The sequence below is a fragment of the Trichechus manatus genome, unplaced genomic scaffold, assembly GCF_000243295.1.
Source record: "Trichechus manatus latirostris isolate Lorelei unplaced genomic scaffold, TriManLat1.0 scaffold00061, whole genome shotgun sequence".
In the NCBI taxonomy this organism is placed as follows: domain Eukaryota; kingdom Metazoa; phylum Chordata; class Mammalia; order Sirenia; family Trichechidae; genus Trichechus; species Trichechus manatus.
Window position 1 is genome coordinate 12,181,804 of NW_004443997.1, and position 18,726 is coordinate 12,200,529.

Below are 18,726 nucleotides of genomic sequence, written 5' to 3' on the forward strand. Positions count from 1 at the left end.
AGAGCATGTTCCCATGAGCTTCAGCCTCTCACTGACCTGCCCATGACTACCTTCACGGGGTGAGGGTAGGAGAGGAGGAGGGGACCTCTTGTGTATCCCAGCACATCAGTGAAGCAGGGGATCCTGACCCGCAGCCATTTTGATCTCACCTTTCCTCCGCGTACCATGAATACCTAATCCAGGTCTGCACTGATTTACAGTTTCAATTCCCCCTGGAAAGGCAGCCCCCAGATGTCTGTAATTCTTAGATGGGCAGAAACTTAGGGTCTCTCAGCAGACGACCTACATGGAACAACTGGGCCTGTGAGTTCAGCCCAAACCCAGCTCACTTTCATCTCTGCTGCCTTGTGCATTGATAGGTTTGTGGTCATGAATAGTGCAGGAGACTAACGCTGCCCACAGAGATCTTGGGGTCAGGTTTTTAAGGCTGTGCCAGGCTTGCATGTGTGTGCGTGTGTGTGCGTGCGTGCGTGTGTGCGTCCTTGCTCCGTCCCTCGGGCTCACATGGCTCACCTATGCCTCACTCGTGGCTCTAGGGCAAGGAGCCAGACCGGTCAGTGAGCACATCCCTGCTCCCCAGGCCCCATAACTGCTTCCTGGATGAGCACATGGCTCAGGATGGGCGGTGAGACCCTCCCTGTACCCCTGCCCCACCACCAGCTTCTGCTAGAGCCTCTGCTGGGAACACAGAGCTCCTTTTCTGCTGGCTGGGGGTGGGATGTAAGCCTGGAGTGGCTCTCTGAGGGGGAGGGCCTGCGTGAGCATGAAGCCAGCCTAGGGCAGCACGGGGGTGCAGGAAGCGCCAGGGCGCAGGAAAACACACACCCCAACGAGATCACTGAGCACCTGTATCCTGCTTTACCCTGGATTTTCCAACTTACGAGCCAGTACATTCCTTTTGTGTCAAGCCAGTTTGCACTAAATTTGGGGTAGACTTTCGTCACTTCCAAAAAGAGCCCTGACAAATACAAGCCTATGTGCATAAAGACCTCTGAAGAAAACAAAGAGTCTACCGAGACTCTTTGCCAACCCACCTGCTGGCACCTTTGCAGGCCCCTGCTCCCACTTGTGAATGCCTGGTCTGGCTGCACTGCCCCTCTGTGGCATCTGCTCTTACCTGAGCTGAGGCGTGTTGCTCTGGTTCAGGGCCTTGAAAGTAAGGTAGCGCTCGCCAGCACTCATCCGCGGCTTGTAGAACCTCATCAGGCCCTCAAACTGCCTGTAGGAGATGCCAGCGGGCCTCTGGGGGAGAGGGGAAGCTGTACTGTGGGACACAGGAAAATGCAAGCCCGAGACACCCCTTCCCATGGGGCAGCACTCAGATCCCAGGGCCCTGCTATTGCTCTCCCATGGACTGGGCTCCTGGTCTCCAGAGCCACTGGCCACACCATGCTTAGCGCCAAGGAGCAAGGGAGGGAGAGCCCGGTCCAGCCCCCTTCCAGGCCCCACTCCTTCCTACCCGCCGACTGATGAGCAGGTGGTAGGCATGCTGGATGGCAGTTCGCTTATGTAACAACAAAGACTTGAATTTGCGCTTCTCGATGTCATTGAAGGTGTCAAACACCACGGCCAGAAGCTGTGAGGGAAAAGCAGAGATTTGGCTCCTGACAAGTCCTCAAGTGGTTGGAGGCGGCCCTCTCATGCAGCCGCCCCAGAGCATAGGCTTCAAGAGACCCTCTCCCAGTGCCTTGAAGTATAAAAGTCCGTCTCTAAGTCTCAACAGGGGAAAGCCCTTCACGGCCCCTGGTACATTTTCTGTCTTCAGGTATATGAAAACGGTTGCTATCAAACTCTCCCCAGCCTCCCCTTCTCTCCAACCTTCATCGTGTCCCCGGCTGGGCAGTTTTATAAGGGGAGGAGAAAGCAGTGAGAAGAACATGCCTGGGTTCTAAGCCCAGCTCAGCTCCCTACGGCGGCCGGGTGGAGGCTCTGCGTCCACCCCATGCCCACTCCTGTCCAACCTCGCAGCAGGAAGGGACATTGTTATGCTGGATGGTTCCTCACTCTGTCCTCTTGTTACCTCTCCTGTGAGTCACAGCTTTACGAATGGTCCCAGAAATAAGAGGAAGGAGGAGGCCTGCACTCAAGGGCACAGCATTCTGGAATCGCCTAATACCAAAGCCACGCAAGTTAGCTTCTAAATAATACAGTCTGTGTTACCAGGAGGGTGGGAGGGCAGGGGTAGAAGTTGAAAGAATCCTTTCTGGTAAGCTTTTGTTTGTCTTTCAAAAATGTTTTGAGGGAAACTCTTGTTCTTTCGACCCCTTTGCACAAAGCACTTTGCACAGTGCCTGGCTAAGGCTTAATAAGTGCCAGCTTCTATCATTATTACAGTACGTATTTGCTCCAAGAACGAAAATGTCCCAGTGTATCTTTGTCTTAAAATACAGCTCTATCAGCAGCAGCCTGTCTTCCGAGGTGCCTCTGGGTGGGTTTGAACTGCTAAAACCTTCGGTTAGTACTCCAGCGCTTAACCATTTGCATCATCCAGGCCTGGTAATTTGTTTCCAAAAGGTCACAGGCTTGAAAACCCTATGGAGCAGTTCTACTCTGCACACATGGGGTTGCCATGAGTCAGAAACAACTTGACAGCAATGGGTTTGGTTTTGGTTGGTTGTGTCCTCTTAACCCAGTGCCGCTGAGTCAATTCCAACTCCAAGTGACCCTACAGGACAGAGTAGAACTGCCCCATAGTGTTTCCAAGGCTGTAGATCTTTACAGAAGCAGACTGCCACATCTTTCTCCCGTGGAGCAACTGGGGGTTTGAACCACCGACCTTTTGGTTAGCAGATGAGCACTCAGCCACTGTGCCACCAGGGCTCCTTTAAGTGGCCAGAAAAAAGGATGCTGAGTTTAAGAAATGGAGCGTGTGGTCTGTGCTACTAAATTTTGTCAAACGGACAGCCCAAGTCCTACCTGGTTTACTTTAAAGGGCATATGGTTGTGGTTCAGTCCCTGGGTGGTGCAAATGGTTGTTATGCGCTGGACTGCTAACCAAAGGGTTAGTGGTTCAAACCTACCTAGAGGCACCTCGGAAGACACCTGGAGATATGCTTCTGAAAGGTCACAGCCTTGAAAACTCTATGGAGCAGTTCTACTCTGCACACACGGGTTGAGTGAGAATCAACTCAACAGCAACTAACAACAATCAGCAGCAGAAGCACTAACCAGTGAGGCTTATCGCGGGCTAGTAAGTCCTCCTCAAATCCTTCCCAGGCGTTCCTCAATACCACACTTCACTACCAGTCTCAGACTCCTTCCCCAGTGTGCTGCCCTTGGAGGCCTGGGGCCATCCTTACTTCTCCGTTCCCACGGTGCCCAGCACTGTGAGGCTGGGCAGGCAGGTGGAACCTGAGGCCTGATCACTCACCAAGTTCATGATGAAGTACAGCTCGATGGAGAGGTACACGATGAAGAAGACGCAGGACCAGGGGCTCCGTGAGTAGGACGGCATCATCACATCTGGGAAACTGTATGTGCAGACCGTCACCCACAGGGCCCTGTGTCTGCCTCTCTCCACTTCTCCAAGGACATGCCTTACAAAGGACTTCTCTTGTTCTGCCCTCCCAGCCTCCACCCTCTCCCCTCCACCCAGCTGACTCTCAGTCCATGGACTGCATGGCTCCCCATGCCAACCCGTCTTTCAACAGCAGCCTGGCACCTCTTTGCTGACAGGGGGAGAAGGCCCTGCAGCACCGGCAGAGGGCAGAAGCTAAAGCAGAGACCAACTTACTTGGCCGTAGTCAGAAGGACAAACAGACTAATGATGCTGTTCTCCAGGGTGTTGAAGTACTACAAGGGAAAAGGAGTCAGAGAAACACATGGGGCCAGCTGAGAGCACACAGCAGCCAGGAACAGGCGGTGACAGTCACCTCGCATGCCCTTCCCTCCCTCTCCCCATAGCCTGTCTCCTCCCAAGGAATCCCCGAGGGACGGCAGAGGAATGAGCAAACGAGGGAGGCCATGGGACTCCGCCTTCCTGAACCCGATGCGATGCTTCCAGGAGAAGCAGACAACTGACTTCGGGGCTTTTCTTCCAGAGAACCACAGGTTTGGGCAGTTAGCTTGCCTCTTCTCCATTGTTCTGCCACCAAAATGTTCCAAACCTGACTCTGGAAATATCCCTCTTAGGGAAGGAACCTGCTCAAGTCTGGCTGAGGGGAAACTTGCAGGTACCACAAGCTACGATGAGAAACCAGGCAGGACATCCCTTTCTAGTAGGGTCTGAGGGAAAAGACCCCACGTGAAAGGAAGAGGCAGACACACAGGCTGATTACTTACAGGGTCTGAAGGATTAGTGGAGAACAAGTAGAAACCTAAAAGGTGGTGGAAAAAGACAGAAAAGGTTAGAGCAGAGATCACAAACCCAGATGTCAAGAGGATTGGACAAATAAATGTAAATGAGTGCAGTGGGCTAAGTGAGGGCAATAGGGGGTGGTGGGGACTTTGACACATAGGAGAACGTGTGGTTTGTCTACAGGACCAGGTGCTACTCGGCATCGGATGATTGATGCCATGCGGGAACGCGGCCCAAGTATTGTCAAGTCTATTATGAAAAAAGGCTGGAAATCTGCATCTTTATGTGATTTTAATGCTGGCGTAAATTTTTCAGACCAAACAAAAACACATCTGTAGGCTGGCTTTGGAATCCAGACTGCTGGTTTGCAATCTTCGGTTTTGAGAATATGACAGCCAAGTAACAATTCCAAAGGGATCCCATTGTTCCCCTGCAGCCAAGGTTCCTGGGGTGGGAACACCATGACTCTCCTCCCTCCCAAATCCTTGGAATCCTGACAGGGACAAGGGAGACATCTCTTTGCTGAGAGGTGGAGAAGGCCCTGGGGCACCAGCAGAGGGCAGAAGCTAAAGCAGAGCCCAACCAACTTACTTGGCCATAGTCCAAAGGACCAACAGACTTCCCCCTCAGGGGAAGTCAGTCCTGCTGGAGAAGCACAAATGAAATTCCTTCGAGAGTGGGTGGAGGGTAGGGGGAACTGGAAGCCAGTGGCTTCCTGGGCTGGGACGGGGCAGGCATGGGGTCCCAAGGGACTCAGCCCTGGCACTGGACTCTGGTTGCGATGTCATCGATAATCGCGCAGTGCTAGAGGAAGGACCTCGGGTTTGCCAGCTGTGTACAGGGGACTCCGCCATTTAAGCCTATGTCTGGATGAGCTAGCCACGTAAACTCACAGCCTCATCTGAAGAGGCCAGGCCCCACAAAGTGAGAAAGGATGTAACCCTGCTTTACAAGGGGGTGTGGAGGCCCCGATATCCAGGTATATGCATGCCTTAGAGACACTCTCATGCACGGACACCAGGAAACACACGAGAATGTTCACTGCACAGCTACGTGTATAATGAAAACAGCCCAGCAGCAGAAGGACAGATAAATATTCATACAACGGATCACTACACACCAGCAAAAATAAATGAACCTCATCTCTTCGTTATCAACATGAGTAAACATCAAAAACATAATGTGGAACAAAACAGCAACTTGCAGAAGGAAAACTCACATTATGCAACCATTTATATAAACTTTTTAAATACACAAGCAATACCACCTGTTGCGTAATGAAACGTCGATGTGAAGTAAAAGTGTAAAGACACGCACGGGAATGAAAAACAGGACAGGGGTACATCTTGGGGAAAGAGGGACTCAGATCACGAAAGAATAAAAAGGTGGCTTCCGTTTTCTTTCTAATACTCCATTCTCTAAGCTGGGTGAATGTCTAAAAATGTCAAAGTAAATGTTTCCTCCCCTGTGGACTGGCCTTTAGAGACGCCTGAGTCCTGGGCGTGGGTGACTCACCGAGGATGGCAAAGATAATCATGAAGAAGAGCAGCAGCAGCAGGATGTCCATGAAGGGCGGCAGGGACTGGAAGATCTGCCGCAGGTTCCTGGGGGGAGAGACGAGTAGGCGGGGCATGCCGTCTGCAGCCCCTCGGTGCGGTGCTCCCTGGTCCAGGTGGGGGTGTGCCTGACTCAGAGAATACTAAATCCTGCTACACTGTGGCTTGTGACACTGGGCTTAGTTTTTTCCTAAAGTGGCTTGAGACTCATCCACTCAGCAGGTGACCAGGCAGACCTGGGGCAGGTGCAGTGCTTGGCCACCTCTTCCTCCTCACAAAGCCCAAGCAGGAGGGTGCGCTGAAAGGGGAAGGAGTCACAACGGCTGAACATGTGGCCTTCAGTGCACAGGCCAGCTTCCCTGCACAAGCTGTGGGATACATGAAGCCACCTAGCCCTGGGACACTTGTTTCCAGCTTTGAGGATGGGCACAGAGAATAAATTAACCCACTGCTGTTGAGTCAATTCTGACTTATAGCAACCCTGTAGGACAGAGCAGAACCACCCCATAGGGTTTCCAAGGCGGTAATCTTTACAGGAGCAGACTGCCACATCTTTCTCCCAAGAAGCGGCTGGTGGTTCAAACCCCTGACCCTTCTGTTAGCAGCTGAACGCTTTAACTACTGCGCCACCAGGGCTTCTTAAAGAATAAATTACTAGCCCGCTACCATCAGCAGTACCTAGCCACAAGACTTTCCATATGGAGTTTTCCAAATAAATGTCACCCTAGGCTGTCTGGTTTGAGTTCAGCCCTACAGCCTGGGTGGAGGTGTCAGGAGAGCCTGCTTGTGTCACGTGGACTGTCTGAATTCTTGCTTTAGGGGACAGCTGCTGTATTTGGGCAGATAAGGTTCTCAGAGAGAGGCACCACCTTCTCAAGGCTGCAGGTTGAATGGGAAAGAGCCTAGAGCCGGAGTCATGTGTGGGTCCCATGGCTGAGAGTAAGCTATGTGCTTTATACTATACTGACGTGCAGTACTGATCTTATCGCTAAGTGACTCACAGGGCTCTGTTCTGCTGGCCCAGAGGTTTGGGCCAGGCCATGATAGTGCCTGTCTGACCAGCACTGCCCCCGGCCTTACCGCCGGATGCCGCCACAGTACCGACAGTCCACCAGGAAAATGCAGCGCAGGGCCCGGGTCACCCGCACATGGGACGTCTGCCGTACCAACACCACAATGGCCTCGATGAACTGGACCACGAGCACGGAGGTCTGCGGGGTGGCAGCACAGCATCGTCAGTCCCCCACCCAGCCCTCCTCCTGAACACCCTGAACCGAGGGCTGGAGAGATACTGCCCACCCTGACCTTGAGAGCTTGCCTCCCTCCTTCCATCTCTCTCATACCGCCCACCAACACCCAGTGGCCACCCTAGAAGAGCCCACAGCTGCTGGCCCAGATGTGTGGCCCCAGGAGGATGGACTCCAGGGGGTGCCCCCACCAGCTTGGACTGTGGAAGGGAGGGTCAGAAGGCAAAGCCTCCACTCGACCCTTTTCCTCACTACTTAGCTCACCCCACCTGCACCAGGAAGCTGCCCCCTGAGGTCTACAGCTCACCTCAATCCTTGATTACTTGGGCATATTCTCCTGGACGAGTATGTACTTTTTACATGACACAGTGCCACTGACCTAGTCCTACTCACTCCACTCTCTACTACACGGAGGGAAGGGGTACAGCACGCGGTACCGATCGGCGCGGGCGTGTAAGTCAGACAAGCCTGGGTTAGACGCCCACCTCTGGGATTCAGACCCTATTCTGGCTGGCTCAATGTAAAATCGGGAGAATAATCCATCTCCCTCAAAGGTGACCATGAGGATCAGTACAGAGCTCAGCACGCCCTGGACACTGATTGCATCAGCTCCTGTCAACGTCATCACGCTATTCGAGCCTCTGGCAAGGCTGGGGGCATCGTGAGGACGAAGCCAGAAAAACCAAACCCGTTGCCATCAAGTTGATTCGACCCATAGTGACCCTGTAGGACAGAGTAGAACTGCTCTGTAGGGCTTCCAAGGAATGGCTGGTGGATTCCAACTGCTGACTTTTTGGTTAGCAGCTGAGCTCTTAACCATTATGCCACCAGGGCTGCATTGTGAGGACAGGGACCTGATTTTACACTTCTGAGCCAGGACTGGGCCCATGGGGAGTTCTGGCTTGAGGGCGACGGGAGGAAATGCTGTGAGGAGACAGACAGAAGGACGGATGTATCACCTTGACCATGGTCCGTTTGTGCCGGATGAAGGTGTGGAGGCCCAGCCACCGCAGCTTCATACAGAGTTCAAACACGACCACCATCAGGGCGAACAGCTCCAGGGTGGCGTGGACCTGCAGCCAGGGGGTGTGGAGAAGGTCGTCATCGCCACCCCGCCCACGGTTGCCTCTCTCTTGACCCCGCCCTCTCCCAGGACCTGGAAAACTGCCATAGGACCCCTGCCTGCGTCCCCCTACCCGTGCATCTACCACCCACACCCACACCCACACACATCCGTTACAAAAACCAGGCCCTGGGTGTTCAGAGACATAGCCTTGGCAACATAGTTTTTTCCCAGAACATCTAAACATAACCTCAGTATTCGTGAAACAGACACACTGATCCATACACAGAAGAATTAAGAAGGAGACCAAAGTTATAAAGAAAGATAAGATAAAAATTTATATCTAGCCTTGTTTCCGGAAGGATTTCGTATAGTTTACAAAAGACCCATAAAATACACTATCCAAACCAAAAACCAAGGCCGTTGCCATCGAGTTGATTCTGACTCATAGTGACCCTACAGGATAGGGTAGAACTGCCCTATAGGGTTTCCAAGGCTGTAATCTTTACGGATGCAGATTGCCACATCTTTCTCCTGTAGAGCGGCTGGTGGCTTCAAACTGCTGACCTCTCGGTAAGCAGCCAAGTGCTTAACCACTGCACCACTAAAGAACCATGAACTGGGGGCCTAAACTTAAGAGTTTGTTTAAAAACAAAACTGCGTGGAAAAAAATACCAAGACTTACTTGAAAATCCAAGAGCCCAAGAGAAAAGGGCTGTTGAGCAGACAGGGGCCCCAGAAATTCTCATTGACTCTCACTTGCTCACTTGGACAAAAGGACAAGGACACACAGGGGGCCCCCAAGCAAGCCTCTTTCTACTTTAGGCCAGCTGCAGCTTCCCAGGGGTGGGGGCCTCCTCAGTCGTCCCACTTGTCCCCTGACAAGCAGGGCAGGCCCCAATAAGGGCCTTACATTTAAATGAACATCAAAGCCTTTGTGGTCCGTGCCTCACAGAACTCACTGCCCTGAAGGGACGTCAAGGCCTCTAGGAGCAGATGTGGGCAATCTAATCCAACCATGGATGGGGGCCTCCTGGAGACGCAGAGGAGGGGCAGGAGCTGGCAGGGTGAAGGGACAGCGTGAGGAGGAAGGAGAACAGGTCAGTTCAGAATGGCCGGCGCTGAGGGTTTTAGGCATGAAGAGGGAGAAGCAGGAGGAGAATCTGAGGAGGGAAAGCGGCCTAGTCACGATGGGCCTCGAACCGCCGGCTGGAAAGATTGTTTCTCTAACGAGATAGGCACAAGGCTAAAAAGATACAGGGACCCCACTTCTTCCCCGGCTCCCCGCCTCCCACACATCCCTAGGGAAGAGTGATGAGGGTCATCTCCATGGACATCCCTGGCCCACACGGGATGGTAGGCTGGATGTGAAGACACTGTGGGGCTATGGCTGCCAGGATACACCCTGCCCCCACTGGTGATCACACCCGACTGCCTTTTCCGTTTCTGCTGAGGCTGGATACAATGGTGTGAGAATGTCAGGCCGGTGTCCTGGCCACCATGGCCAAGGTGTGGGCACCGGACTCAGGCGAGGTAAACAGGATGCCACCCCTCCCTGGAAATGGATAGTGAGCAGGGCCACAGTAAGGCTGGGGCACCTGGGCCAGCTGGTTGGGCCACTGCTGTTCCTGAGGCCTCTGTGACCATCCCGTGCTTCTCTGTTTTAAGTCCGTTTGCAGTGTTGCCCTTCTAGAACGTCCCCTCTCAAGCTTGAGTAGCCCAAACCGGTCTCTGTTGCTTGCCCGCCCACAGGGAGCCAGTGGCACTCACATAGATGCCGAGCCGGAGTGCGGGGACAGCGGGGGCCTCACACAGGGAGAGCAGCAGCAGGAGCAGGGCCGTCGACAGCTCCATCAGGTAGAAGAGGTGGTTGTGTGCAAAGAGGTAGGCCGCCAGCGCTTTGGCATTCTTGGGGTGGGTGAAGAACTTGTCGTTATTCTCGCCTTCCTGGGAAAACAAGAGCCACGTGGGCGAACGACCCTGGAGGTGGTACAGCACCAAAGATGTGCGTGCAGTGAGCAGGGGAGGAGAGGAAGGCAGGTAAGAGAGGTTCAGGCTGGAGATGGAAGATGATGGGACATCAAAACGATCCTCTTCACAAAACTGCCCACTGGCCAAGCTCAAACTTGACCACTGACAGGTCTCAAAAGACTTTCTGCCTCTTAAAAAACACTCTGAGGAATCAAAGAGCAGCAGGTCCTGAGAGAAGGTTAAAGAGGGCAGCACATCGGACCCCCTCAGAGGCTGATCTTCACTCTCAGAAAGGCCCGGCTGCTCGGGGGTTCTGGTGTAAGCAGACTCAGCCGGGTCCTGCCTTCCCCACTCCCTCCCCGCGTAACGTTGAGAAAGTTCTTGTGCCTCAGTGGGCCTCAACTTCTTCAACCATTGAGGGGAAAACACTGGGACCTATTCAGAGGGCTACTGTAAGGATGAAATGGGAAAACAATGAAAGACCCTTGGGACAGAGGCTGGCACACAGCAAGCTCCCCCCAGGTGTTAGCTAATTGATTAACAATGAAAGAAAAAAAATGAAGCTAATAACCATACTTAGTCAGACCTTTTAAAATCATCAAGAGCTAATGCACTCAGTTGCTAACTGATAGGTTGGCAGTTCGAGTCCACCCAGAGGTGCCTTGGAAGAAAGGCCTGGTGATCTACTTCTGATAAAACAGCCATTAAAAACCCTATAGAGCACAGCTGTACTCTGACACACATGGGATCGTCATGATGCAGAATCAAACAGATGGCAACTGGTTTTTTTACCCCAGTGGGGTGGCCACTCTGGCTTTGCTCAGGCTTTCCAATATCCCACTTCTTACTTGATGTTGCTATCTCTTTGCTGTTTTCCGTAATTTCCTAACCCTTGCAAAATGCTGGACCTTGTAGACCTACTGAACTCACCCTCAGTTCTTGCCCCCGTAATAGTCATAACAAGGTGGCCAGCAGGGGCTGAGCAATCACCATATGCCAGGCCTGCTCAGTCCTGCTGTGCCGCACTCAGTCAGTCCTCACAACCTCCTGGGCAGGTGGCTACTTGCGTTATCCCATTTGAGAGAGAGTTGAGGAAACCGAGGCACAGAGAGCTTCAGTAACAGCCTGAGGTTACAGGCTCCAAAGGACTCTACTGCACTCCTGCTAATGATGTAGGAATAAGTGACACAGCCCAGGAATGCCCACTTAGGGACACCGGCAGAGGACACCCCCAAGGCCACAGCTGAGCCTCTAACAGGCCCTGCTAAGGTGAGCCCTAGGTGGTGGAAGGTTGTTTCACTGCATCTCTGGAGTTGGTGGGCACAGCTAAGTAAGGGATTTTCCCACCTCATCAGCATCATTACCCAGTAGCCAACACTCACTACTTCCTTGGCTGATGCTTTGCATGCATCACCTTGCTTCAGTGGTTCTCAACTGCAGGTGATTTTGCACCCCTACCCCAGGGCACTTAGTAATGTCTGGAGATATTTTTGGTTGTCACACCTGGGGGTGGTGCTGTTGGCATCTAGTGGGTAGAGGTCAGGGATGCTGCTGAACATCCTATGATGCACAGGATGGCTCCAGAATTATCAGGCCAAACTCAAAAGTGCTAAGGCTGGGAGGCCCTGTCCATTTACTCCTCCACTCACCCTCAGAGTAGAGACAGTTCCTATTGGCTCCACCTCACAGAGGAGGGTAGTGGGCTTAGAGAGGTCATGTGCCTAGACTATGCAGCAACCAGGAAGCGGCGGAGCCAGAATGTAAGCCTGGGTCTCCTCACCCACAGACCCTCTGGAAGCATCCAGCTGTCTCTGGAATGCAGGCACACCTTCAGCTGCTCTGGGATGAGGCCACCCTTGGCACCCTTACAAACCATCACTCCCTGGAAGGCTGAGCTCACACGTGGTCTGCTGACGCATGGGGGAGTTGCACGCGGGAACTGCAGGGCCAGGCTAACAGGAGAAGCGTCTCTGGGCCGTGCTGCAGATCCACCCGTGGTGCCATGGAAAAACCTCTGGCCTGATGAGCTCCCATGCTAGCCACGAGGGGCTTCAGCACGCCGAGGGGCTTCAGCACGCCGAGCCTCTGCGTCATTGTTGGGAAAGCAAGGTGTATTGTCAGTGCCTCACCTGGCACAGTGCCTGCTACACAGTAGATGTTTAATAAACCCAACTAGACCAACTGCTGTCAAGCTGACTCTGACTCATGGAGATCCCATGCATTACAGAGTAGAACTGCCCCATAAGGTTTTCTTGGCTGTATTCTTTACGGAAGCAGACTGCCAAGCCTTTCTTCTGAGGCACCGCTGGGTGGGTTTGAACCACTTGTGCCACCCATGGCCTTTGGTGTTTTATAGGTGTTTGCATAAACCTCTGCTGCAAGAGACCACTTCTCCAGGTCCCAGCCCAGCCTGGAAACTGTCCAGTAGCTTAGCAGGCTGTGAGCTCGGACTTTGGCTGTGGTTTGTTGGGTAATTTTGAGTGAGTCACTTCTCTGAAGGGGGTATGTCGGTCCCTTCATCAGCAAAAAATAAAGGCAAACCACAGACCTGACAGGGCAGACCAGGCGGAGGAAACAAACATCTCAGCAGTCCAGCGGAGGGCCAGTGGCCAGCCTCACTCATCTTGCTGTGGTCTGCACAGAGTCATGGTTTCCAGCAGCAGCCTCCAGGGTGGGGGTAGGGGGCGGGAGGTGGGGGCAAGGGGGAACATTCACAGTGGCCTGGGAAGCTTCTGGTTTGAATGACTAAGAAACACAATTTCTTCCAACCCATAGCCAGGGACGAAGGTCCAGCTTGAGGCAACCACTGACACGGGAGGCAGGGGGCTCGGATTTTAACTATAGGACTTGGAACTGCCACAGAGAAGTGGGGACGAGGTCTCCACCGATGAGAACGGAGCGAAATATTTACCATGTCACTGGATTCTGAGCCAAGACCCCAAAGGAGAACACGAGCCTTGTTTTCTGGCTGCAGATCACCAACTAGATTAGGAAAATAAGAAGCCAGGCCAGCCATACGCGGCTTCCAGGCCTTCGCTCTCTGCTCCCTGGGGTGGGACTTGGTGCAGAAAACGAAGGCTGTCTCGAAACGCTAGGCTCTCAACGGTGAGCAAGCTAACAGGGAAAATCTGGGAGGAGAGGAAGATGCTGGCTCCAGTTAGCCTCAGAGCAGCGAGCAGCCAATTACCCAAGCACACCCACAGCCTGGTGCAGGGGCTGAGCTACAGCTTAGCTGCAAGCACCAGAAGGAAGAGGCCATCTCGGCACCAGCTAAGGCCAGCCTCCAGAAACAGCCACGTACTCCCCTTCACAAGGGCCTGAGGTTTGCTTGGCTTTTGTTTTTATTTTTCACAAAATGATGCAGATGTTTTGGTAAAACAGCTCAAATAGTTCACGATAAGGTAGTCAAATGACTCAAAATTCCATCAGCCAGAGATGCACATCAGTAATAGATACACAGTGTTCCAGATGTGTATGGGTGCCTGTGCGTACACCTACATACAGGTGTATGCAGCTATGTGGGCATACATTTTATTTAAAAATTATCACGATACCTGCCGTTCTGGAACTTCCTTTCCCCACTTACAGACACTGAGAATGGGCAGGCCCTGACCAGGAGATACTCACCTGGAGGTAGATGGCTGCTTCTTGATAATTCATCTCCCAGTTGTGCCTGGTGGGGCTTGAGGGGGAACTCTCACCCCCAGAGCTCAGGCTGGGGTCCTGCGAGTCATTGATGGTATAGCTGCTTCCATCTGCATTGAAGGAGAGAGAGAGTTACTTACAAGCCAGGCTTTAGAGAAAAAAGGCATCATTCACCAGTAAGAAAGTCTGGCGGTCGCCTTGTATGCTCACACATATATCCTATTACATACAGGTCAGCCGTGTGTACTAATGCCGACAAGAATTACTATGACCAGCGGAAAATTTTTTCTTTCTCTTGCTAAGCAAAAAAAGCAAGTGCAAAAGATCACATTGAGTACAGTACATTTTGTGTAAAAAAAAGAAAGAGGAAACAAGAAATCATAGACATACCTAGTTATCGTTATAAAAAGAAATACCCAAACCCACTGCCATCAAGTCGATTCCAGTTCATAGTGACCTAACAGGACAGAGTAGAACTGCCCCATAGGGTTTCTAAGGAGCAGCTAGTGGATTCGAACTGCCGACCTTTTGGTTAGCAGCCAAGCTCTTAACCACTATGCCACCAGGGTTCCAAAAAAACACAAAAACAAAATATGGGAAGGATAAATCAGAACTCAGTGAAACTGGTTAACAACAAGGGGTGGGGAGAACAGGGTAGAAGTGGATAATTTTTACTTTTGGAAGCATGTTAATATTCTACTGAGTTCTGAGTTCAAAAATAAAAATAGCTGGATTTGCTCCCTGGTGCAGGGTCATTGGGTGTTTTCCCTCGGAGCCCTCTTCTTCCAGTGACCCCACCCTGTGCACCTTGGAACCACCTCTCCTCTGCTCCAGATTGCCTGGCTCTGCCCACCTCCATCCCTGGTTCCCATATGTGGTCAGGTCTGGCAATCAGCAACCTCAGCAATCCTGGGCACAGTGATTGGTTCAGGCCTGGGCACTGGCTCAAGCCCGGCCAGTGAGGGCTGAACCTGGAATTTTTTCTGGACTAATTAGAAAGGAAGGAGCCCGGTGGAGCAAATGGTTAAGTGCTCAGCTGCTAACCAAAAGGTGGGCAGTTCGAACTGACCGGCAGTTCCACAGGAGAAAGACCCGGTGATCTGCCTCCGTAAAGATTACAGCCTAGGAAACTCTATAGGGCAGTTCTACTCTGTCACAGGTGGTCACTATGAGTCAAAATTGACTCAACGGCACCCAGCAACAACAATTAGGAAGGAAGGGCTCTTTTCTCTATTGCTGGCGCCTGCCACTGCATGGGGAAAGCTAGCCTGAGAAGGAAGCCAGAAAGAGAACAAAACAGGGAGAGAAATACCTACCCCTTATAACAATAATTACACACCTGGCATTCAGCTGTGCCTGAACTCCACCCCTTAACTTTTCCAAAATCTGTGTCAATCAAGATCCGTTTTTACTTAGGCCCATTTGAGCTGAGTTGGTCACAACTGCCAAGAGTCTCCACTCACACACATGATAAACAGTGGTACCAAGACATGATTTTCAACTTGCTAATTTACTGGGAAGATGTGAATCTAGAATTAAAATCTGGTCCCCCAACAATGCACCCACTAAGTGATGAAGAAGCAAATATTTGGATAATGAGATTTGCATAGTCGGCAAGAAGCAAATGCAAGGCTCATCATTAGACAGGAAGAGGTTGGGAAACTAGCAGGGTTCATAGGGCTGTTGGGTCACAACAGGGTCTTCTGATCTTAAACAGCCAGGTCAGGCCCTCCCATCTGCAAAGCTCCTCCCCATCCTTTTTTTTTTTTTTTTTTTATTAAATGGTTTAATTAAGGTATAAAACCTATTCCTGTCAAGTCAACTTCAACTCACAGCAACCCTCTAGGACACAGTAGAACTGCCCTATAGGTTTTGCAATGCTGTAATCTTTATAGAAGGAGACCGCCACATCCTTCTCCCATGGAGCAGCTGGTGAATTCAAACTGTGTACCTTTCAGTTAGCAGTCGAGCTCTTTAACCACTGCGCCACCAAACCAAAAACCCACTGCCATCGCATCAATTCCGACTCACAGCGACCCTGTAGGACAGAGTAGAACTGCCTCACAGAGTTTCCAAGGAGCAGCTGGTGGACTCGAACTGCCGACCTTTTGGTTAGCAGGCGAGCTCTTAACTACTGTACCACCAGGGCTCCTTTATTAAGCTATAAGGGGCATACAATAAACTGTATATATTTAAAGTGCACAATTTGGTAAGTTGTGACAATAAATATTTATATCCATCACCCCTAAAAGTTTCCTTGTTTCCCTTCTGTCTCCCCCCACATTCCTAGGCAACCATTGATCTGCTTTCTGTCACTATAGATGAGTCAATTGTTTTTAGAATTTTATATAAATGAAATGATACAGTATGTACTCTTTCTGCTTGGCTTCTTTCATTCAGCAAATTATTTTTAATTTCATCTATATTGTATAGTGTATCAATAGTTCACTCTGTTGTACTGCTGAGTAGTTGTCACGGATTGAATTGTGTCCCCCAAAAATGTGTGTCAACTTGGCTGGGCCATGATTCCCAGTATTGTGTGACTGTCCACCATTTTGTCATCTGATGTGATCTTCTTAGGTGTTGTAAATCCTATCTCTATAATGTTAATGAGGCAGGATTAGAGGCAGTAATGTTAATGAGGCAGGATTAGAGGCAGTAATGTTAATGAGGCAGGGCTCAATCTACAAGATTAGGTTGTGTCTTAAGTCAATCTCTTTGGGATATAAAAGAAAGAAGCAAGCAGAGAAACATGGGGACCTCACACCACCAAGAAACAAGAGCCAGGAGAATAGCACCTACTTTGGACCTGGGGTCCCTGCACTAAGAAGCTCCTAGTATGGATGTACCACAGTTCGTTTATCCATCTCCTGTTGATAGACATTTAGATTGTTTCCAGTTTGGGGCACATATGCTTTCATTTCTCTTGGGTAAATAAAAAACCAAAAAAACCAAACCTGTTGCTGTTGAGTCGATTCTGACTCATAGCAACTGTGATGGTTAAGATTGTATGTCAGCTTGGCTGGGCCATGATTCTCAGTGTTTCAGTGTGATCACTCCCATGATTGAATACACTGTTGAGTAGCCAATCAGATGAAAGGGAGTCTCCCTGGGGGTGTGGCCTGCATCTGAATATAAGCAGACATTCTGGCTTTTTGCTCTCTCTGGATCCTGAAGCTGCCTTCTGTCGTCTCATCCCCGGTTCTTGGGACGCGAGCTGTCAGCTTATCTGCCAAACTTCGGATTCATCGATCTTCACAGCCTGTGAGTGGAGCCCTGCTCTCTGACCTGCTGATCTTGGGTTCACCAGCCCCTGCAGCTACGTGAATCAGTAGAAACCTTGTGGTCTTGCCTGCTGATCTCAGAATTCATCAACCGTCACAGCCTGTGAGCGAGAGCCCTGCTCTCCAACCTACTGATCTTGGGCTCACCAGCTTCTGCGGCTGCGTGACTTGGGCAAGGCCTCTACCCTGATCCACGGACTTGGGATGCTCTAGCCTCTACAATCGCGTGAGCTGTTTCCTTGATATAAATCTCTCTCTCTGTATATATTTATACATTACTGGTTTTGCTTCTCTTGAGAACCCAGCCTAAGACAGCAACCCTACAGGACAGAGTAGAACTGCCACACAGGGCTTCCAAGGAGCAGCTGGTGATTCAAACTGCAGACCTTTTGGTTAGCAGCTGAGCTCTTAACCACTGCACCACCAGGGCTCCCTTGGGTAAATAAGTAGGGGTGAAATAGCTTGGCCATACAGTAAGTGTATGTTTAATCTTTTAAGAGACAGCTTACAACACTACCATGTCTTGATTCTGGTAGCTTTGTAAGTCTTGAAAATCAGGTAGTATAGTCCTGACCTGTTCATGTCTTTCAAAGATGAGCTCTCTGTCCAATGCCAATGCGGCAGCCTCTCCCAACTCTGCTCCCAATGCCCATTTGTAAAAGAATTAAGCCTCAGGCAGAGACAGGAGAAGGTCAAACCATCTTCCTCAATCTGCTCCCGTGGACCAGGGAAGCACTAGCCAAAGTGTGGCTCGTGAGTAGAGAGAGCCTTGGGCAGGTGGCTGGAGGGGGCCGTACCCTCATATGCCCATGCCCCATCCTCCTCGACCTTCACACACCACTGCAGGCACCAGATCTGGCTACACAGCAGAGTCCTAGGTCAAATAAATAACCAGTGACAGAGTGGCTGGGGTACAGGCATGGGCACAGATGGCAGCAGACATTAGCGCCACATTCCCACCCTGCATTAAACAGCGAAGTGTCTGTGTGAGGCCCCCTGCCTGGAAGATACCCCGTCTGAGCCTGCCCACCCCCTCCTCTTCCTGGGGATCTCAGCAGATTGATCTGAGCATCTTCTTCCCACCCATTAGCTCTCTCAGCCCATCCCTGGTGGGAAGAAGGCACCTGGCCCTCCTCAATGTCCCCCCTTTGCCCCTCACCATCTATACCCTTAAGCACCACTGGACCAGATGGTCTAAAGCACCACATGGTGTCTTTTAGTGTCCTGGTGCAGGTGAGAGACATCCCCTCTTCCCTAGCACACAACCCCCTCAAAGCCACAAACAATATTTCCGCCCAGCTTCTGAAATCCACAAGGACCATGGAGACAGGGAAGATCATCCTCAGAGACAGAAACTTTGACACCACCTGCTTCACTTCTCCAGGCCCGGAAGTCGCCAGGTCTGGGAGGGTCTGTTCTCTCAAACCCATCCCTACGCCCACCTGCCTTTGTTAGGGCCTCCTTGTTTTCCACCTACACGATGGCACCAGGCTTCAGGCTGGCGCTCGCTGGCCGGGCCTTTACCGACCACTCAGCACTGAGCATTTGCTACAGGAGAATTCTGTGAAGCCTAACTCGCATCATGTCACTCTGCTGCCTACAGCCCTCCAGTGGTTTGCCCTGAATCAGATTCGGACTCCTTAGCAACGCAAGCAAACTCCAA

General features: G+C 51.4%; 1 protein-coding gene across 1 annotated transcript in view; it reads right to left on the bottom strand.

The window, feature by feature from the left end:
* The window catches only part of TPCN1 (two pore segment channel 1), a 59,465-nt gene that overhangs the window by 16,485 nt on the left and 24,254 nt on the right, over positions 1 to 18,726 (bottom strand). The window contains exons 2-11 of the mRNA XM_023733780.1: positions 13,762 to 13,889; positions 9,934 to 10,110; positions 8,060 to 8,173; positions 6,934 to 7,064; positions 5,813 to 5,901; positions 4,282 to 4,316; positions 3,734 to 3,792; positions 3,371 to 3,470; positions 1,460 to 1,576; positions 1,118 to 1,242 (exon numbers count right to left, since the gene is read on the bottom strand). Coding sequence (XP_023589548.1) covers positions 1,118 to 1,242; positions 1,460 to 1,576; positions 3,371 to 3,470; positions 3,734 to 3,792; positions 4,282 to 4,316; positions 5,813 to 5,901; positions 6,934 to 7,064; positions 8,060 to 8,173; positions 9,934 to 10,110; positions 13,762 to 13,889 — 1,075 coding nt within the window. The remainder of the gene's footprint in view (positions 1 to 1,117; positions 1,243 to 1,459; positions 1,577 to 3,370; positions 3,471 to 3,733; positions 3,793 to 4,281; positions 4,317 to 5,812; positions 5,902 to 6,933; positions 7,065 to 8,059; positions 8,174 to 9,933; positions 10,111 to 13,761; positions 13,890 to 18,726) is intronic.